Source organism: Prionailurus bengalensis, chromosome B4 (assembly GCF_016509475.1).
Source record: "Prionailurus bengalensis isolate Pbe53 chromosome B4, Fcat_Pben_1.1_paternal_pri, whole genome shotgun sequence".
Lineage (NCBI taxonomy): Eukaryota > Metazoa > Chordata > Mammalia > Carnivora > Felidae > Prionailurus > Prionailurus bengalensis.
In genome coordinates this window covers 14355326-14378484 of record NC_057358.1, presented here as the reverse complement: position 1 = coordinate 14378484, position 23159 = coordinate 14355326, and the positions used below count along the sequence as shown (strand labels likewise).

The 23159-nt window shown below is 41.6% G+C and overlaps 1 protein-coding gene across 1 annotated transcript in view; it reads left to right on the top strand.

Moving 5' to 3' along the window:
* Positions 1-23159, top strand: part of ITGA8 (integrin subunit alpha 8) — a 195122-nt gene that overhangs the window by 127447 nt on the left and 44516 nt on the right. The window contains exons 20-23 of the mRNA XM_043563837.1: positions 219-366; positions 6900-6992; positions 11782-11861; positions 18099-18179. Of these exons, the coding sequence (XP_043419772.1) occupies positions 219-366; positions 6900-6992; positions 11782-11861; positions 18099-18179 (402 nt within the window). The remainder of the gene's footprint in view (positions 1-218; positions 367-6899; positions 6993-11781; positions 11862-18098; positions 18180-23159) is intronic.

Genomic DNA, 23159 nt, shown 5'->3' with positions numbered 1-23159 from the left:
GTTCAGCGTTACCAGCACACCCCTGGATGTCCTCCTGCTCTGCCCATACAGATGCAGTTCTTACTTCTTCTCACCACCCCCCCGTGATGATCCATCCATCTTCTTATCCAAGTCTCATATTTCCCCATCTTCCTTCTTTCCTTCCAAGTCCTTAGATAAAATATCTGTGAATCCAGAGAAGTATGGTAACTAATATTCCTTTTAAACTACGTTTTTAGAGATAAGTATCAGGTCATCATTGGAGATGAAAATCATCTTATGCTCGTAATCAATGCAAGAAATGAAGGAGAAGGTGCCTACGAAGCTGAACTCTTCGTGATGATACCAGAAGAGGCAGATTATGTTGGGATTGAACGCAGCAACAAGGTAATGCCTTGCCCAGTATTTGAAGTCGGAAAGAACTCAGGTATATATTTGAAGTCAAAGCGACATTAAGTAGAACCATCTTAGCTGAGACTTTCTTCCCAAATGAAGGAGAACAAAATGGCACCCGGCTTTGCTAATCATAATAGCAGTGAGCCAGGAAGGGGAGGTGGTCTTAAGCAATATTAATATCTTTCTTGGCCATAGTGCAAAGATCAGTTGGCCAAAGATGGAGAGCTGAAGCAAGGAAGAGAATACAGCTGGCTGAGAGAAGAATCTCACTAATGTGATCTATCAGCTAGACTCCCCTGTTAACTCCCACCCTTGCTGGCTGTTTTCAGGCCTTTGTTTTTAGTTCCCTTCGTTTCAAGCAGGTCCCGGGAGCTCTGGTTTTCATTATTGCTTATAGAGGAAGGTCTGACCAATCCCAGCTGAGCACTGATAACAGCAGAGACAGGCACTGGAAAGGAAACACGTTCATTTTTCTTTCTTTGTGGCCCACCTTTTGGGGACCAGGACCGAGAAAAGCCAGGTCTTTGTCATTATTTGCTGGTCGGGCAATGCCACCATTTATTAAACTGACAATGCTTTTTACGATCTTTCCTCTCCTTTATCAGAACATGAATCTTCCCACTCAGGGTATCCTCAGGTTCTGCTGTGTTTTTAATCACTTGGTCTAAAAACACATTAAAAATACATTGCAGGACAGTGGGGAAAGTCCCTCATTTTCAGAAATGTACAGACTCACAATCAAGGACAGAGACCCACTTTAACATTCCCTCATGGCCACCTCTGTGCGTCACATAGAACAAGGCACAACTCCTTTGAGACATGCCGAGGGATTTGTTCATTCAACTACTATTTGTTAAATGTCTGTTAATTTCCAAATACCACATACTTTGAGGGGTATGAACATTCTAATGACTAAATAATTTTTTTTTTAATTTTAAGTTTATTTATTTATTTTGAGGGTGTGGGGGAGAGACAGCAACGGGGGAGGGGCAGAGAGCAAGACAGAGAATCCCAAACAGGCTCAGCGCGGTCAGCATAGAGCCCAACATGGGGCTCAAACTCATGAACCACAAGATCATGACCTGAGCTGAAATCAAAAGTCAGTTGCATACCCAACTAAGCCGCCCAGGTGCCCCATAAAGACTAAATAATTTAATGAAAAATGATTTCTCTCAAGAGATGTTAGCAGGGGTACCTGGCTAGCTCAGTCAGAAGAGCATGTGACTCTTGATCTCAGGGTCATGGGTTCGAGCCCCACGTTGGGTGTAGAGATTACTTTAAAAATTTTTTTTAATGTTTTTTAATTTATTCTTTTAAATTTTTTTTTCTTTTCAACGTTTTTATTTATTTTTGGGACAGAGAGAGACAGAGCATGAACGGGGGAGGGGCAGAGAGAGAGGGAGACACAGAATCGGAAACAGGCTCCAGGCTCTGAGCCAGCAGCCCAGAGCCTGACGCGGGGCTCGAACTCACGGACCGCGAGATCCGTGACCTGGCTGAAGTCGGACGCTTAACTGACTGCGCCACCCAGGCGCCCCGAATGTTTTTTATTTATTCTTAAGAGAGAGAGAGACAGAGCATGAGTGGATGAGGGGCAGAACAAGAGAGGGACACAGAATCCGAAGCAGGCTCCAGGCTCTGAGCTGTCAGCACAGAGCCCCACGAGGGGCTCAAACCCACAAGCTGTTGAGATCATTACCTGAGCCGGAGTCAGACGCCCAACCAACTGAGCCACCCAGGCACCCCTAGAAATTATTAAAAAAAAAAAAAAAGTAGACAATAACTTAAAAAAAATTAATGTCAGCAAACTGTTGCAATGTTGATACTTCATAGGCATTTATAGATGCAGAGATTATTAAATTCTCTACTCACCCCTCTAGGCGTGCGGTTTCTGTGTTGGTTAAATTATCTTCTTAGTGAAAAATAGATAAATAAATCCAGGTGAGTGATCATCACATATCTTTGACAGTCATAGAATCATTACGAGTTTCTGTTGGAGAAATTTATGGAAAAATATCACCTGTACACACTTACATGCAAATACTATGTAAACAAACAAAGAAATGAGGCTCGAGTATGTTATTTTTAAAAATGTTCCGTGGCTTCACTCATGTTTTCATTTCAGTTCCTTCGTGTCATTCCACCCCCGACTTCGTTAAACAAAGCGTCTTTTCTAAAATGTTCTTTTAGCAAAACATCCAGTTTACCGTGGACGTGGTTGCATGGAAAATACAGGAGAACGCTTATCGTTTCCATCTCTGGCTGTAAACATTACAACGGACATCGTCCACAGTCTCAAATAAGCCCCTTAACTTTTTTTCTTCCATCAGCTTCCCTTGGGCAGAGACTTAGCTCAGTCTTTGAATCTCGCATGACTGAAGCCACATTCTAATTTGTTCTTTCTCTCTAAGCAGTTTGAGGTTTGCGTACCTTTGTTTTTGAACTCAGCTCAAGGGTTTTTTTTAGACAATCTTCTCTCAGGGGAAAACGTATTAGGATTATCTGATTGTAAGTTTTGTTATTCTTTTGTTGAACACATTCATCATTTCAAAAATATAAATGCTGACCATCTCCTTCTCTGGAAACCTTCACCGAGCCAGACTTCATTCTTCCCTTTGCTGACTTTTTCTAAAACGTTCTAGGAATAAGGGCTTGTGTGCTTTATGTGATGATTATGATTGGCATTATTATTATGGCAAAAATCTAATATATTTTAGCATTTTAACCATTTCTAAGTGTGTCATTCAATGGGATTAAGTGCATTCACATGATTGCGCAACCTTTACGTAAAACCATCCAGCAAAGAACTTTTTCATCTTCCCAGATGGAAACCCTGTACTCACGCGACGCTAACACCTGTTCCCCCAGCCCCTGGTAACCACAGGTCGGCTTTCTGTCTCTGTGCATTTGGTATCCGGGGGACCTCACGGACCACCTCCCCTGCCTCCTGGCCACCTCACGTCCAGCGTGTCCAGAACTAGATTTGTCAACCTCCCAGACTCATGCTTCTCCCGCCTCCATGGCCTGGGTCAGAGAAAGGCACCAGGAGCCACCTCGTTTCTCCAGCCCACCTCTGTCCCCAGTTCATCTCTTCTCTCCACCTAACTGCTCCTGACACCGCCTTCCTCAGAGCTGGCCTGATCTTCTGCCGAGGTCACAAATGTCTCCTCACTAATCTCCCCATCTCCCTGCCTCCCCTCCCCTCTCTGCAAGGGGTCGTCCTCTCCCTAAAATGTAAATCTGACCACAGCACCCTCTTGCTGCAACCCCTCATTAAGTCCCCATTGCTTTGAGGATAAAGCCCAAAGCCCCTCAGTAACTACCGAGGCCCTTGCTTCTGTCACCCCTGTTCACCTCTGTAGCCTCTCGTCCCTGGGCTTGGATCCTTTCCCTTCCCCCGCACCCTACATGCCAGCAGGACGGAATTTCTTTCCAGTTCCTGGAGTACACGTGTGCTCTGTTGCCGCAAGAGTTTGTGGCTGCTGCTCATTCTCTCGGACGCACCAACTCCACTCCCTCCTCCCCTTTATCCAGCTCACTTCTTTCTCTTTACCCTTCAAGTCTCAGCTCGGTCATGATTGAGGCTGCAAACGTGTATTGAAGAATCGAGATGGGCGGGGCACTGCTCTGAGATCTTACATGGGTTTAATTTACTCAATCTTCGTAGTGGGCTTGTAGCAAAACAGCAAGGCTATCGGTATCCCCCACTTACAGAGGAGGAGAGATTTACTAACATGCCTAACACAGCTGTTGCCTAGCATACACTTCACTGGTGGGTCCAACCCCGTGCTCTTAACCACCGGTCTGCACTGCCCCCCGGCAGCCTGATGTCACCTCCTTCAATCTGCTACTTACATCTAAGTGCATAACCTTCTCTATCACTATGAATCTCTCCTATCGTAAAACTGAAACTGCACTGATTATGTTTCCATTGCTTTTCACAATGCTTGTGATTACTTATTACGGTTGTTACAGTAATTGGAAATGCGGTGAGGACGAGGAGTTTTTATCAGTTCCTGGTAAATAGCAGGTACACAGTACATATTTTTAGTGAATGAATAATATGTTAAGAGCTATAAATGGATTACAGCAAGAGTGTCCCTGGAACAGCTAAGGAAAATAATCTAGAAATATCTAGAAAAACAATCATTGTTCCTCTCACTCAGAGAAAGGAAGTAAAGGTTAAAAAAAGAAAAAGGGTGGGAGGGACTGGGGAAAGAAAAGATCTTTGATTGATGTGAAAAAGCTATTTCTAGAAAGCTGGGAAAAATGTACATATAACTTTTAACCTTTAGATAAGATAAAAATATTTACTATAGAAACTAACTTTGAATTAGATATTCAAAGGGCTCGTGGACATTTTAAAAAACGTTTTTGCTGGGTTCTTTTTTTCTGTTTTCAGGATTGACTTAATAATTTGAACACAAACATCTCTGTACAATTAGGGTTAGTTACAGATCCTTAAGAATTTTGGGGCGCCTAGGTGGCTTGGTCGGTTAAGCGTCCGACTTCGGCTCAGGTCATGATCTCGCGGTTCGTGAGTTCGAGCCCCGCGTCAGGCTCTGTGCTGACAGCTCAGAGACTGGAGCCTGTTTCCGATTCTGTGTCTCCCTCTCTCTCTGCTCCTCCCTTGTTCATGCTCTGTCTCTGTCTCAAAAATAAATAAACGTTAAAAAAAAATTTAAAAAAAGAATTTAAATACATGCTAATACTATCTTTCAGAGGAGAGAGCATTACCAGCTTTTTGAAAATATGTATCTTAGCTGCCTAGATACTAATGTGTCATGCAAGTTATTTAGAGAGAGCATATATTAAGATGCCTCCAGATATCAGTCAGTTGCTCCTTTCTGATCATTCTGAACAGACTTTTCAGTGGGTGTTCCTACCTGGTTGACTGCAGGAGGGAGGGTGTGTGTGTGTGTGTGTGTGTGTGTGTGTGTGGTTTTTAATTTATTTTTGAGAGAGAGTGTGAGCAGGGGACAGAAAGAGAGGGAGACACAGAATCCGTAGCAGGCTCCAGGCTCTGAGCTGTCAGCACAGAGCCGGACGTGGGGCTCCAACTCATAGACTGCAAGATCATGACCTGAGCTGAAGTCAGACACTTAACTGCCTGAGCCCCCCAGGCGCCCCCAGGCGGGAGGATTTTATAATTAGTTGTGTTTCCATTCATTTCAGCCCCGTCTTAGCAAAGCGTGTGATCCGCTTCTGCTGTCTCCTGACACCATTTACTGCTCTGTGCCCAACACGGCTCCAGGCACTGGGAATAATAGAGATACAAAAACCCCTGTCCCCCTGAGGTTAATTTTCTCGAAGCAAAATTAACAAAATTTTTCACCTTGATGTCTGGTTGTTTGTCTAGCTTCTCATTGTTTTGGTGTTGGATCTTGGTTTTTCTCAGTGAAGTGGGAAGAATGGGATAGAGGGTGATTTCTGAAACTTTTACATGAGAATTCACATTACTTCCCTAAATGAAATTGCAGTAGAGCTGACAGATGGACAGATGGTCCTCATACTTGGAATGCTCTTCCCTCCACGGACCTCTCCTGGGGCGGAAATTCCCAAAAGGTTGCTCCTTGTGAAGGTCCTCCTGTTTGTCAGCTTATCTCTGGGTATGAGGGTGACGGGTCATGTTAGTGGCACTTCGTAAGTTAGAGGGAAATAAGGGGTGAACGTTTGTAGCTATCACCGGAGGTGGAGCAGGGCCACAGGGACATCAGGTTTTGGAAAATGGAAAGGGACTAAGGGTGGACAGCAAGGTGCGGATTTCGAGGCAGCTGGGAGGAGCATCAAGACACGAGAGAGACCTGACTCAGAGGGAAGAAGTTCAAAGATAAAGCTCCCTCACTTCTCCCTTTCGTTTGCTGTAACCTTGAGAACTTGTCCTGCACAGAGCTCTAAACGCCTCTTCAAACTTGAGTTTTTATACTTTCTGATGAGAACAGGCTATAAGGGGAAGAAGGGAGACGGGAAGCACTGGGGAAACACGAAAGCGTTCTCTTCCCGTCTTGAGTTTTTAGAGGAACGAACAAAGATCGTTGTGTCACCTCAAAATTAGGACCATGGTGTGTAGGAATCTGTGTTCAGAGCAGTTCTCTTGCACACGCTCACCGAGGCATACGATACCCTCTGCTAATAGCCGCCATTTCATCTTGGCAAGAATAAATTTGTTCCGTGGTGGTTACTCATCTGTGATCCTCCTGGCCCAAATGTAACATTAGCAATAGTGCAAATAATTTCTAAAACGTTCCTTGTTGCACGTGGTAAGCATTTTGCCCCTCCGTGAAACACATCGCGCTTACCGCTCCAACCTCCTTCTAAAATTAAACTCTGATCTTTTTGGCTCCCAAGCGTCTCTTCCGAGTTAATGGTCACCCGTGAACTCCTGGGCACGGAGGCCCACACAGGTGTTTGAAATCAAGGGAAGCTTGCCGCCCACACCGCGTTGCCTTTGTGACCGGATGTAACTTATTTGCCACCCCCCACCCCCACCCCGAGCTCCATGCTGGTGTTCTTTCCCACTGCAGGGGCTACGTCCACTGAGCTGTGAGTACAAGATGGAAAATACAAGCCGGATGGTGGTGTGTGACCTTGGCAACCCTATGGTGGCTGGAACAAATGTAAGAGAAACCCAGAAGCCCTTCCTAAGTTCTAATTGCATTTTAAAGACAGCTCGTGGAAAGCGCCCCCACTGGCACTCAGCTGTTTAGCACCTGGTAACGAAAAACAGATTAGGCAGGAAACGACCGCGGGGGGGGGGGGGGGGGGGGGGGGGGGGGGGGGGGGGGGGGGCGGGGGGGGGTGGGGGGGGGGGGGGGGGGGGGGGGGGGGGGGGGGGGGGGGGGGGGGGGGGGGGGGGTTGCATTGTATCCTATACAGGGTGGGAACCCTGAGGTTAAACACACGTAAAGATGGATACTTTTATATGCTTTCTCTTTTGATTTTTACTCTTTTTTAAATTTTTTTTTTCAACGTTTATTTATTTTTGAGACAGAGCATGAACAGGGGAGGGGCAGAGAGAGAGGGAGACACAGAATCGGAAACAGGCTCCAGGCTCTGAGCCATCAGCCCAGAGCCCGACGCGGGGCTCGAACTCACGGACCGCGAGATCGTGACCTGGCTGAAGTCGGACGCTTAACCGACTGCGCCACCCAGGCGCCCCGTCTTTTGATTTTACTCTTAACATGTCTTTTGGATGGTACACATCTATGAAGACTTTTTTTTTTTCTTTTTTACTACAGATCTTTTCTTGGGATATTTGTTTCTTTGAGTCTCACGGCAGTTCAGTTGTTTCTCGGTATTCCGTAAATGACTTAAGAAATAACATAAGTAAAGATTTTAGCAAAGGTGATTACACTTGGATTTTTGACATACGTCCCGTATGGGTATCATTCACAGGATTTTCATATCAAAAATGTTACCATGATCTAGGTTTTGAGTCAGCTTTGCCAGGTCTATATTTTCCATGCATTTGAATTTGAGAATAATACCGAAATGTGTTTGTAGCAAGAAAAAGAGTTAATAATGATCTGTAATGTGAATTTGGAAGAATAAAGACACGTTTTTGTTCTTCTTTCCTTGTTTCCAGATTTAGGAACTTCTCATTCGGGTTTTCTTGTGGACAATAAGTTAATTTTATGCAATTGCCATTTAAGTACACATAGTAACTTGTAATTAATATCCCAGTGGACATACTTATTATGAAGTCATAAAACAGAAAAAAATTCTGAAATCTGCAAGTACTGAATATTTAAATGTTTCATAAACTAAACATATGTATTCCTCTGTTTTAAATTAGATGTTTATGATTATCAATGAAGTGGCCTATTTGAAAAAAATTTCATAAAAATTCATAATTGCATAGGTTTGTATTAGAATAGCTTCCCAAAGTATATTCCAAAGAGTGTTGATCCCTTGAGATAAGGCTTTAAAAGGGAGTTCTGTGGTCACTGCTGGGTATCATATTCTCCTCTGGAACATTTAGGTGCACATTCGCATTTTAAAGGTGCTGAGAAGTCCTGCAGTAAATAAACCTTTTAGCCCAAGATCTCTCACATTTATTTGAGCATTTGAAAGTATCAAGTAATTCCTATTCCCAATTTTTACTTTAGGGTATTCTGCTACAATATTTTTGCTTTTTTACACTCTAAAATTAAATAATATTTTTGCTTTTTTACACACTTTTTACGCTCTATAAAGTGTGCCAAGCTATAGTCTGGTAAATTCACTTGTTAGGCCAAAAGAAGTAACTATTTAAATGAAAGATAAAATTTTATAACAGTTTTTTATTAGCTAACATATACTGATTGCTCTCTGTGTTATAAATGCATCACTAAGTACTTTTTTTATGTTATCTCGTTAAGTTTTCACAACCAACAATCCCATTAGTTGAGTATTTCTCCTATGTTATAGATGAGGAGATTGAGACTGAGAGATATCAGATAAATTTCCCCAAATCACACAGATAATGAACGACGAAACCAAGATTCGAACCGGGACCTCACACAAGGTCCATGTTCTGTCTGGTCTGCAAAATTGGGAAAAGTATTTGGATAAAAACGAATGAATAACAGACAAGATGAGATTTTTAAACGAAGCCATGAAAGACAGAATGGGATTTCTCAGCTGAGAAATTGGGACATTTTCCATTAGAATCCTTTTGTCCAGAAACTAACAAATCCTTTTGCTGGTTATCAAGAAAAATCCAATCACCTAAGTTGGCATGAAGAAGAGGCCTACCTAACACTAAAGAGGAACAGATCGACATGGGAACCGTGGCAGTTGCATAACATTGTATAAAAATGACCAGGCACTCATTCCTTTTTCAGTATTACAAGTGTTCCACCTCAACCAGAGATCATCCAAGGTCATTAATAACAAATAATAATCTTGGAGCAAAACTGGCCACTGGTGTCATTCAAAGTGGAGGGTAAAAATGCAGTGTGGTCTTGACCATGGATGTGTTTATGTGAAATGATGTCTGCCCATTTTACCAGCAAGTAATTTTTGGGAGTCAAGGAGGTAAATTGTTTGTATTCCTTTATCTGTGAGGTCTCTAGTGGAAGAAACCTAATGGCTTTCTTATCTCACCCTTTAATGCCCTTAAACACATCAAATTTTATTGCATTCTGTTTTCTTTTAAAACACTTTGATTTATTTGCTTCTTCATTTTGTACTTAAAAAAAAAATACTCTCAGTGGATCGTAGTAATATTCCAAATATAAAAGCAGCCCTAAATATTAAAAAGCATCATAAATCACCAGAAACATTTAGTGAAGTCCCACCCAATATTTAAAAAAAAAAAAAAAAAGTTTTCGAGTGACATTTTATTTTAATTTAACAAAACATTCAAGGTAGTATTCAGAAGTATTCCTCCTGATTTGTAAGTAGTAATGTCATTTTCATATAATAGCTATAGTCCTATAAAATAGGTGCCAACAGGATTTATAAAAACTTGGAAAATCTCTCAAGCAGGAAGACGAGTAAGTGGTGGTTCGGCAAAGTTCCTTTAGAATCAACGCCCAGATATTTGGTGTTTGGTTCTAGCTGAGAACACATGTGTCTCTTACAATATGAAATTGTCACATCTTTATTGTATCTTTGTCCCAGGCTGAATTGTTCTGTCATGAGGACCGACATTAGCCAGGCTTCATCCCAATAGAGTGAGATCCCCACCACTGGAACTGTTTTAGTGCATCCCTTCTGTATGCCTGGTTCCAAGCTAGAGTCTGACAATATCAAGATGAAAATATACAACGCCCATTCAATAAGAAACTCAACATTAACACTATCGGAGGTTGCAAAGAAGGAGGTGGGGGAATAAAGAGAAAATTTCTGCCTGACCGGGCCTGTGGGATCGGATAGTATGTTGCAGGAGGATCTCTCGTCCTGAGCTTTGAAGCATGAGAAGAACATCTTCACGTAGAAGAAAGCAGCAAAGTTTTAAGGTTTTCAAAGAAGGGGGGAGTGTATGTGCAAAGCCCCAGGGGTCTGACCAAAAATGGCACATTTGATATCATAAAAGAATTCATCATGGCTGGGGCATAAGGATGCATAGGCTTAATAGATACACATGGGTTTAAATCCCAGCTTTGCTGCTCATCAGTTGTGATACCTTGGACGAGTCACATTCAAATGGGAGAATCACCACATTTAGGAAAGTTTGGAGCAGTGCACTGACATGATATATATAAAGCCACTGGGGCAGTGCTTGGCTTGTAACGCATTCAGTAAGGGCTAGGGAAATGATGACGATTTATGATTAGAATGATGATTTATTATTAGTTCATATTACTACTGGTTCATATTAACACGAGTTTTTAATCAATGATCTGAGTCTCGGGGTGTAGTGGCCTTGAGTGCAGGTTCCAGAGTCAGCTTGCAAGAATTTCAATTCCAACTCTACAGCTCATTTGCTGTGCACCTGGAGGAAGGCACTTGATCTCCCTAATCCTTCAGATTACTGCTCAGAGTGTAAAATGTCAACAGAGTACCCACCTCATGGGGTGGTTGTCATGATTATGTGAGACAAGGCATGTAAGGCTTTAGCACAGTACATAGGAGAGTAAGTGACAGAATTATTGGCTCTTATTTTTACTTCCTTATTGATATTATCATTGGACTAATTTTCCCCAAAGTTTTAAAAACCTGTCCTCAGATTAAAAAAAATAAGAGCAGGTTTAAAACTTTGGGAAATCAAGAAAGGTAGAAAAACAATCCCTACGCTCATAACCTTAATATTATTACCATAGCATAGTATTCTGGTATTTTTTTTTTTTTTACAATACACCCTCACTCCTGTACAGTCATTTTTCCACCAACAAACTTTTAAAACAATACCTGCAACACACTGCATGTACAACTTTGTAACCTTTGTCTTTATCGGTCATCGTTCCATTAGAAGCATTTTCCGCGTGTGTGCGTAGGCGTCCCACCGAATGACCCAATTCGCAGTCAGTTTCAATGACGCCGTAAATGTGCATCAAACACAAGCATTACAGTTTTCCAAATCAATTGCCTCTTGTATATTTAGGTTGTTTTTAATTTAGCACATGGGAGGGTGGCAGGAGAAGAATTCGTACAGGACTAAATGAAGAGAATGAACCACAATGTAGAGGGACTTGAATGTCTGGCCTCTGCAGTCTTAGTTCTGTGACTTCCTCTAGGCAACCCCCGGGGTGGAAGCAGGGAAAAGGGCAGCAATACGAGATAGGGATTTGCAGGGATGATTTTTATTTTTTTTATTTTTTTGAGAGAGAGAGGGCACAAGTGAGCGAGGGGCAGAGAGAGAATCCCACCAGGGGCAGAGAGAGAGAGAGAAGTGCAGGGATGATTTAAAAAGATTTTTATGCTGTGTATATGGTCCCTCCCTGTCATAACCTTAGCGTCTTGTGATTTTTTTTCTTTTAGTACTCTCTGGGCCTCCGATTTGCAGTTCCTCGTCTTGAGAAAACAAACATGAGCATTAACTTCGATCTCCAAATCAGAAGGTTAGATCTTTAAATGCCTAAAATCATGGTCAGCATCCACTATTAGAGAGATCCATAGTGAGATGAATGGCCACGAATCAAACTCCTTAACCTGAAATTAGAAGCCAGACTTTTCACAGATCATTTTTTGTGTCTGGTTTTTTCAGTGTTGTAAGTTTTTGTTTGTTTGTTTTTGGTTTTTGTTTGTTTGCTTTTTTTTTTTTTTAATTTTTTTTTAACGTTTATTTATTTTTGAGACAGAGAGAGACAGAGATGAACGGGGGAGGGTCAGAGAGAGGGAGACACAGAACCTGAAACAGGCTCCGGGCTCTGAGCTGTCAGCACAGAGCCCGACGCGGGACTCGAACTCACGGACCGCGAGATCGTGACCTGGCTGAAGTCGGACGCTTAACCGACTGCGCCACCCAGGCGCCCCTGTTTGTTTGCTTTTGAAAAGAGATCCATTCTGTAAGCCAAGTTATTTTAGTAAAATTTTGTCCTGGGTACCCTCGCACCCTGGTTTACCTCCATTTTTCCTGATTCTGATTTACATCCTTTCTCCCGCCCTCACCAACACCCCAACAATATCTCTGCCAGGCTCTGAGCTGGGGGTCATTAAATCCCTGAGAATAAAATCTCTGCAAGAAAGCATCGATTATGCGTTTGCAAACTTGAAATCTAACTTGTCAGGAATGAATGGGTCTCTGACGGTTTCACTGTGAGCCCCATGGCAGGAAGCAGGTGAGATTCAGAGGACAGAGCCTTTTCTGGTAACTGTAAGACAAAGCATATAGGTAGCTGCCCCTTTTTTCTAAGACTGACACTTTTCAGAGACTCAAGTGTGACTTACCTTTTCACTGTCTATTCTGTTTGTTCCTTCATGGCCAAAAACAATATTTAATGAGTGGAAAGACTTGGAGGTAGCAGTGTGCTTAAAAGCCCAAGTGTGGACTTAAACCCATTAGTCAGTGATGGGATAAATGTAATGACTCCAGGCCACTATTAAAAGAAAAGGAAAGTGAATGGAATACAATATATCACAGTCTTCTTCATGAAATGATCCAATTAGAGAAATGTAAATGTGCACAGTAAGACACCCTGTGAAATACAATAATTTCTGTGGTCTGCGATTTTAAAAGTTTGAACAACATTAAAAAAAAAAAGTTTAAACAGCATTGATGTCGACAGCACATACTCAGCTGGGTGAACGCTTGTTCTATAACACAACTCTGAAGTCAGTATCTACAATTTGGTCCTCAAATACTAGTGTGCAATATGGATAAATCTCTACACTTATCTTCTATCCTGTAAGAAGTGATTAGAGAGCGATGATTTTGTGCAATGGATTACTTTTTAATAGCTACTTGGATTAAAGGTTTCTATTTTTTTTTTTTTTTTTTAATATATAAACTTGGGGCACCTGGGTGGCTCAGTCGGTTCAGCATCCGACTTTGGCTTAGGTCATGGTCTCATCGTTTGTGGGTTCCAACCCCATGTTGGGCTTAGAGCCTGGAGCCTGTTTTGGATTCTGTGTCCCCCTCTGTCTCTCTGCCCCATCCCCGCTCATGCTTTGTCTCTCAAAAATAAATAAAACGTTAAAAAAAAATTAAAAATAGTAATAAAATAAAATATATAAACTGTATAAGAACATAGCAGATTTTTAAAATCTGCAACCTGCGGGACGCCTGGGTGGCTCAGTCGGTTAAGTGTCCACCTTTGGCTCAGGTCATGATCTCGTGGTTCGTGAGTTGGAGCCCCGTGTCGGGCTCTGTGCTAACAGCATAGAGCCTGGAGCCTGCTTCAGATTCTGTGTCTCCCTCTCTCTCTGCCCCTTGCCTGCTCACGATCTGTCTCTGTCTCTCAAAAATAAATAAACATTAAAAAAAAAAAAATCTGCAACCTGTATCACAAACCACATCCCCTAAATTTTGTGATAGATTTCTAAGAAGGAAGGTTTTTCTCACCTACCTTACGTCCTTTTCTGACCTTAATTAAGTCTTTTTAAAAATTTAGCTTAATAGGGGCGCCTGGGTGGCACAGTCGGTTAAGCGTCCGACTTCAGCCAGGTCACGATCTCGCGGTCCGTGAGTTCGAGCCCCGCGTCAGGCTCTGGGCTGATGGCTCAGAGCCTGGAGCCTGTTTCCGATTCTGTGTCTCCCTCTCTCTCTGCCCCTCCCCTGTTCATGCTCTGTCTCTCTCTGTCCCAAAAATAAATAAACGTTGAAAAAAAAATTAAAAAAAAAATTTAACTTAATATTTTCTGCTGATTCTTAAGAGATTTAAAAAAATTTTACCCATATTAGTGATGAGACGCTGACACAATGATTTCTGTAATACCATTTTACCAAAAGCATATTAAATCACTTCTTTATGTCTACATAAATGTATATTTTCCAAAAGGCTTAGGTAGTCCTAAATATTTTGATTTGGGGAATCTTTTGCTTATATTTTTAACTTTTTCAGAAAAAAAAAGTAAAGGCACCCTATACTGAGAACCATCACTCCAGACAGCAGCCTAAAGTTTCTATTTCTTACCATCACTGTCTGTGATGTCAGTCCCGCAAATGGCATGAAGATACATCCTCACAAAATAGAAATCATTTATTTAGAAATAAAATCTGTTACAAAGATGCAAAGCAAATTCCTTGACACATCATTCTTACTTTTGATTGCAGCTACAGATAACAGAATAAATGAAACTAGTAGTTCACTCTGGGGACAAAGGACAACAACTGATATTCCAAATGCCTTCCCCAGACCCATCCTGGAGATCATCCTCCAACCAGTGAATTTAGCAACAAAGTGCTAAATTTGATGGAAGATAGAAACGGTCACACTTCTAACATCTCGCTTCGTCTAAAAGAGTGGACCATGATGATATTCCATCCTTACGTGCTATAGAAACTCATGACTATTTTAACATTATTCTGAAAAAAACATAAAAATGTGGAAATGAAGGAAGAACCAGAGAGGCTACAGGAACATACATAAAGCATCAAATTCCAAAAACAGACATTTCCAAGATAAAAATGTTTGAGAACACTTAACACTCAAATAGTGAAGTATTCACGAGTGAGCATTTATCTACATGCCTCGTTGGCAGACTCCAAAGGCATAAATAAATATTTATGGATGGTGTGCGTTCAATTTAGATGTGTTAAAACCAAAAGTAAATTAAACCAAATATTCTGAAGTCTAAGTTCTTAAGCTTTTGACCATATTGATCGCCAGTACCCACTTTTAATGCCCCTTTCCACAAACAGAACCCAAAGAGAAACGGGCTTTATGTATTAATCAACTTAAAATATTTCATGTTACCAAATGTTTTCATTAAATGGTCTCTTCATGGCGCAGCTCTATGTGACATGTAAACATTCTCCTCCCTGTGTAGAGCGGGTCTCAGATAGCAGTTCCCACATACAAACAGGTCTTTTGTGATATCAGTGAAACTGCTTCCTCAGCAGCGGTGAAATGAACATCGTATTGTATTTGCTAACATTCCAAAGACCACAGAGAGTACAGAGGGAACGTTAGAAAAGAGGGAAGGGTAGAGAAAAGGAAAATAGCATCAGAGTGATAAATGAAAAACGTGTTTATCCTTGGTGCATGACATGGGGCGTAGTTGTGGAGAGGAAATCCATCATTCCCCTGCAGAATTAGCACCGACAGTATAAATAGCTCAGCATCCCGGACGGTGATGGATTGCTTGTTTGAATGTAGCAGTGGTGTTAGTGAAGGAGGTTTCCTTCCAGGAAGAGAGGTCAAGGAAGCATCTAAGTTGTATATCAAGCCTGGTGCCTTTCTTACCGGGAGATTTTGTTGACACCGCTGGCTGACGGCAGTACCTAGTGTCGTGACAAGGCTGTGTGACAGAAGATGATTTTGATTAGCCAACCAGGTTTCGTCTCCACGTCTGCCATTGCTTTCGTTACATGGTAAAATAGCCTCCGTAAGCTTCATGTTAGACTCCTGTCCAAAGATGATTTCAGGGCTTGACATCTGCTGGCTTTTTTTGTGAGTAAAGACAAGTGTGTTATTTAAACCACGTCGAAACAAAACACAATGAAGTTACAGGATCGCTTAAATGAAATGACTTTTTTTTTCATCATTTTTACATTCACTGCTGCAAAGCAGTGTGAACTAGAAAATAGAACCAAGTCTGGGTAACGTGTGCAACAATGAGACCTAAATTTCCAAACTGAAGAGTTTCCCATAATGCATTCAGAGCCATGCAATGTACAACAAGTAGACTTAATGACTTCTTGCTGGTAATTAAGAATTCTGCCTTAAAAAAAAAAACCCAGGGGCGCCTGGGTGGCGCAGTCGGTTAAGCGTCCGACTTCAGCCAGGTCACGATCTTGCGGTCCGTGAGTTCGAGCCCCGCGTCAGGCTCTGGGCTGATGGCTCAGAGCCTGGAGCCTGCTTCCGATTCTGTGTCTCCCTCTCTCTCTGTCCCTCCCCCATTCATGCTCTGTCTCTCTCTGTCCCAAAAATAAATAAACGTTGAAAAAAAATTTAAAAAAAAAAAAAAAAAAAACAAAACCCAAAAACCTTTTTAGTTAACTGATTTTCCCCAGATGTGATAATAATAAAGTGGCCTGGAAACTGGGGTTCAAACTTTGGTGAACAAGTCCCCCTAGGCTCATCACTAGCTTAGTAGTGATGCCCTATTGCAGGAAATGAGCCTGACATTGGCCTGTTTATATCTTTTATGTGTGTTTGTGGTTTAAGTGGCCTTATCAGTATATACAATCAGACAAGACTTTTCAAAAGCATTGTGGGGACGATTCTGTCTCCTCCTCCTCCTTTGAAAGCTGACTTTTACATCTCCTTTCCAGCTCCCACATTTGGGAAGCTTCAAAAGCTAGTCAGAACATACCCCATTACCACTCCTGCAGTGTTAAAGCATTATCCATTGAATCTGTGTGAAAGTCGATGATGAAAAGCGGACGCTTTCTCTTCTTAATGAGACCTGGATATAAACATGACCTGTCAGTGGTGGTGTGGCCACATCTGTTTGCTGAAAGCTGCATAATCTTGGGGATATGAGGGTGACTTCAGTGGAAGCACAAGAGGGTAATAAAGGCAAATGACATCTGCATTCAAAGCTCAGCTACTGGTCAAGCCTCTCATGAGACCGTGTTTCATTTTCTTTACTGCCCGCTTAACACGGGCATCTTTTTTTAATTTTTAAAATATTTTTATTATTTATTTTGGAGAGAGAGAGAGACAGAGTGCGAATGGGGAAGGAGCAGAGACAGAAGGAGACACAGAATCTGAAGCAGGCTCCAGGCTCTGAGCTGTCAGCACGGGGCCTGACGCGGGGCTCGAACTTGAGAACTGCGAGATCATGACCTGAGCCGGGGGCGTAACCAACTGAGCCACCCAGGTGCCCCAACACATGTATTTTTCAAAAGCTAAATTTCATACGTGATTATATTTGCTTGAGAGAAAAAAAAAAAAGCAGACTTAAAAATAATTTTGCCACTGTCCTAAGAAACATCATTAAACATTCACCTTCTATCTTGAGATTCTTGATGCCCTGGGAAGCATCGATGGCCTCTCCTAATTGCGTCAGTCTGAGCTGCCAGACTTCCTGGGGTCTTGCTTCTTCCTGCCATTGCCATTGGCTATGCTTCTAATTCAGTCCCTGCCCCCCACCCTAGTCAGCCAGTGAGGATGCAATGAATGTGCACTTATTTTAATATTACTTCAGAAATAAACCATAAGGAAGATAAATTTGCTGCCAAAACAATGTATGGTATGATGCATTCCAGAGCCAAATGCAAACGCTTTTTCCATTATGTGCTGCTCTTGGATTATTCTTGCCAGTTCTCTTCTTTATTAGCATGGAGAATCAGGAGTTCACTGTGCCGTCCTTTCCCATTTGATGGGCAATAAACATGATGCACAGAGAAGTTAAGGAATGTGTCCAAGGCAGAAGGTGGAAAATGAATTCAGCTCACTGCCTTTTTGGTTTAGCCATTGAAACAAAAAAGCATTAGCTTTCCTAGATGTCTGTTGTGTTTTCAGATAAGATGCCGCCTCATGGAAAGTTACATTATTTTTACCCATAGAAAATCTTAGCATTTCCACTTTCAGATGGTTGTGATTTCGTAGAATGGATATGCCATTGTTTTCTGAATGACTGTATTAGCAATGTTTGTTATTCTTTTTATATATGGAATGTTTTTTATGATCATATGTTGTAACATGGCTGAGAAAATATATTGAAATCATATTGTCGCTGTGTTTTAGTTCCAACAAGGACAACCCAGACAGCAATTTTGTGAGCCTGCAAATCAACATCACTGCTGTAGCTCAAGTAGAAATAAGAGGGTAAGTAATAATCAAGATATTGTAGTAGTTATACTATAATAATGGCTTCCGGTATGTGAGAGTTATGAAAAACACTAGGAAAAACTATATGGAATTTTCCTAATGCATTAGCAATCACAATTCACTCTGGTTATAAATTTCATGCTTTTCTACCCTTCATTAGCCTTCCATTAAAAACTAGAGTAAACCCTGTATGGTAATTGACTCGAAGGATATCAAAACAAGAGATCACTTTACTCCCCAAACTGACAGTTCAGTAATCAGACTATAAAAACTAGTGATAAGACGCCAGATAAAATAGACAGACAGTTGATACCCTGAGAGTCTCACTTCTCCAAAAATTATTCTGGAAATATAATGAAAACCTAGCCTCACCATACCACATCTTGAGTTTAACAAATGGCTAGCTTGTAGATGTGAGGGTTGATGGGATCTCCGTCTTATATCTTTTTCCTTTTGTCCTATTCCTTGAAAAATGTACCAATAAGCAATCAGTTGAGAGATGAGAGGAAAGTGGTCAAGTAAAAGGCTTAGAAGAACTACTATCTTGGGAAATCCATGCCTGGGGGATGAAAAGACATTAGAAATGGAGGGATAGAGTTCTTATCTTACACAAATGTGGACCTCATTGATTTCATTGTAATTCTTATTCCTTCAGGACAATCTAGGACTTGGTATTCTGGGCCGAACTGTCTTTGGGGCTCTGGCAATCCCAGTTCCCTTATCCTTTTCATAGTCCTGAGTGGTTCCCACTTCTCCATGTTGGCAGCTAAGGCCACTGCATTCAGAGCCCTTGTCTCCAGGATACTGCAGCCTCTGGCTGCCCTCTGTGAGGGTGGGGGAGGTGGGGAGGTGGAGCCCTGCCTGTCCTCCTGGGACCAGTGAGGTGCCACTTAGTGGATTAGAAAAGAATACCTAACATGGATTGATCCTTCCATGTGCTACCCCAACCCATTGGCACCTCTTAATGTGGACCAGTATCCTTGCTGTACAGATGAGGGAATTTTGGGGTTGAAGGCTACCCAGCTAGGAAGTGGGGAGGTACCATGGAAGTACAGGCAGCCTGCCTCCAGGGGCATATTTATAAATGATCATGCCGTGCGGCCTGTGAGAGAGTTCTTTGAACCTTAGCTACGCGAAATCTTGTTTGTTTATGCTTCTGTGATTTTTTTCATTCAAATGAGTGTTTTTGACATTCACCCACTCTAGGGAAGGTGCCTATAGTTCATTCATTTTAATTGCAGTAGGTTCTAACATTGTAAAGCAACACGATACTTGCTCATCCATTCCACTCTTGATGAACACTGGGGCTTTTCTTTTTCCTTTGTTACAGACTTTCTTGTGCATACCTCATGGTACACATGTGGAAGAAGGTGGGAAGGGTACCTGTTTAGAGGTAGAATTTCAGGATCAGACAATGTACACTAACTTTACTAAACAGTACCAAACTTGGGGCGCCTGGGTGGCTCAGTCGGTCGAGCGTCCAACTTCGGCTCAGGTCATGATCTCGTGGTCTGTGAGTTCGAGCCCCGCGTCGGGCTCTGTGCTGACAGCTCAGAGCCTGGAGCCTGCTTCGGATTCTGTGTCTCCCTCTCTCTCTGCCCCTCCCCCCCCTCCATGATCTGTCTCTCTCTCTGTCAAAAATAAACAAACATTTAAAAATTTTTTTTTAAATAGTACCAAACTTTTTCAAAATAATTATACCAAATTACCATTCAAAGAACTCTCCACTTTGTTAACTAAACTCACAGAATGGTGGAGTTTTTCATTTTGATGGATAAGAAATACTATCTAACTGAAGGTTCAATTTGCTGTTCCCCGATTCCTAAATGAGACCAAGTAGCTTTTTCATGCATTTGCTGACTCCATTCTTCCCAAATTGGGTAATTTCTGTTCATTTTTAAAGACACATTTCTACTAAGAGACTTTTTTTCATATTCATAGGAACTCTTTTCTATTTTTTTTAATTTTTATTTTTAATATTCATTTATTTTTGAGAGACAGAGAATGTGAGCGGTGGAGTTGCAGACAGCAAGAAGGGGACAGCAGATCCGAAGTGGCCTCTGTGCCGACAGGCTCCAAGCCCGAAGCAGGCTCTGAGCTGATGCAGGGCTCAGACTCACAAGCTGTGATATTACGACCTGACCTGAAATCAGATGCTTAACCAACTGAGCCACCAGGCACCCCCCTCTTTCCTATTCTAGAGTTGAGACACTAATCTTTTATCAGCTACGGAGGTTGCAACTATCTTTTCAGTTTATGGGGTTTATCTTTTTTTAAGTCAAGTTTATTGAGGTATAAATTATATAAAGTAAAACTCACCCTTTTTTTTTTTTAGATGTTCAGTTTGAAGCGTTAAGACACCACAAGGATGTTCAATGTAAAACAGTTCTGTCACCCCACATAGCTTCTCATGCACCTTTGTAGTTGACCCAGCCCTCACTCCCAGGCTCTGGAAACCTTGATCTATCTTCTGTCACTGTCTTTCCAGAAAAATAATATAAATCTACTCCTACAGAATGTAGCCTTTTGAATCTGGCTTCTTTCACTTAGCATAATGCATTTGAAAAAAACACCCATGTTCGTACATGTATCAGTGGTCTGTTTCTTTTTATTGCTGAGAAGTATTCCATTATACAGAAGTCCCGTGAAATGTTCATCCATCCACAGGTTGGTGAACATTTGGGTTGTTTCCAAGTTTGGGGCTATAAATAATAAGCCTGCTAGAGGCATTCACATACAGGTCTTCGTTGGGGTATTTGTTTTCACAAATGGAGTGGAGTTGTATGGCAAAGGTATGGTTAACTTTACAAGAAACTACCAACCTGTGTTTCAAAGTGGCTGTGCCATTTTCATTTGACGTTCCCCCCCCCCCGCCCACCCCGGCAGATGGGAGTTCCAGCTGTGCCGTGAGCTTGTAGGCATGTGCTTGAGGTTTGGTTTTTTTTTTGTTCATTTTTGTCCATTGTAATAAGTATGTGAGAAGAATCTCATGGAGTTTTAATTAGCATTTTCTAATGACTGGTGATATTGAGCATCTGTTCACAACTCATTTGCCATTAGGGTTCTCTTTGAAGTGCCTTTTACAATTCTGCCCAGGGTGCCTGGGTGATTCAGTCAGTTGAGCATCTGGCTCTTGATTTTGGCTCAGGTCATGATCTCACAGGCTCTCTGGCAACACGGAGCCTGCTTGGGATTCTCTATCTCTCTCCCCCGCTCTCTGTCCCTTCCCCCAGTCACGTTCTCTCTCTCTCAAAATAAATATAAATTTATAAATAAATAAACATTAAGAAAACCAACCTTATGATTTAAAAAATAATAATTTTTAAAAATAAATAAAATTTTGCCCATTTATTATCAAGCTGTAAAAGTTCCTTATATATTCTGGATGCAAAATCATCTAACAGATATGTGTCCTGCAAATATTTTCTTACTGAAATATTTCTTTCAGTTTATGGTTTGGCTTAGTTATTTTCTTAACAGTGATGTTCAAAAAGCAAAAATTTTTAGTTGTATGAAATTCGACTTTAAATATTTTATAGTTTGCCCTCTTTTTGTCCTTTGTAAAAAAAAAAATCTTTGCTTTCTGCAGAGTCGCAGGATTTTCTGTTGTTTTCTTCTACAAGTTTTGCAATTTTACATTTTGGTCTATGATTAAATTATTTTTTAATCTGATCTGAGGTAAGGTCCAAGGCTCACTTTGGTATAAGAATATCCAGTTGTTGCTATGCTATTGGTTGTCAGACCATCCTTCCCCCATTGAATTGCTTGACACCTTTGTCTATCTGTGAAGCTGTTTCCAGACCTCCCATTCTGTTCCATTGATCTACATGTATAATAAGTCTTGAAATGCAAGCAATATATCCTGAGATGTCGCTAAAGTCACTTACAAATTCTAGTAGCTTTATTGTTTGTTGATTTCCTAGAATTTTCTATAACATTCCTATGTCATCCGTGAATACAAAGTTTTATTTTTTATCCTGACTGATCTCATTTGTATGTGCAAAAGTTTAGCCAACTCCAAAGTTCGAGGGAATAGTACCCACAAGAGATTACTCTTACTTCTTTAAAAAAAATTTTTTTTAATGTTTATTTTTGAGAGAGAGAGAGAGAGAGAGAGACTAAGCGCAAGTGGGGGAGGGGCAGAGAGGGAGACACAGAATCTGAAGCAGGCTCCAGGCTCTGAGGTGTCGGCACAGAGCCCGACACAGGGCTCGAACCCACAAACTGTGAGATCACGACCTGAGCCGAAGTCGGCGCTCAACCGACTGAGCCACACAGGTGCCCCAAGAGATTACCCTTATGTCTGACACCAATTGCAGATTTGAATGGTTCCCCAAACCCCCCTCAGGTTTGATAATCCACATAGAAGAATTCACAGAACTCACTGAAAACTATTATACTCATGGGCTCAGTTCATTACGGGGAAAAGATAAAAATTAAAATTGGCCAAGGGAAGACATGTATAAGTTGGAGCCTGGGGACAGTACCACCAGACACAAGGCTTCTGTTGTTATCCTCCATGGAGTCAGCACATGTTAATTTCCTCGTATATAACAGTATATATGGAGTATCCCCAACCCAGGATCCAACTGTGATCCCCAATCACAGTTTTTATTGCCTAGGCAGGCATGACCGATTCATTGACCACTTAATTGATCTCAGTCTCCAGGTTGTCTGATATGATGTGATCAAGCTCCCACCCTGAATCACACTGTTGGTCTTTCTGATGTGGGCAACTCTCACTCTAAATCATAGTTAGAATATCCAGTGGGACCCAAGACCCCCAAGAAAACAAAGATACTTCTTCCTCTCAGGCATAAAATTTCTAGAGCTTAGATTTTACCTCTCAGAAGCTGAGGCCAAAGGCCAGACCAGTTTGGGGGAAAGGTTAAGTTGTTTACTATGTAGTTATGCCTTTTATTTCTTTTTCTTCTCATACTGCACAGTCTAGGAGTATCAAGGCAGGATCAAGTAGAC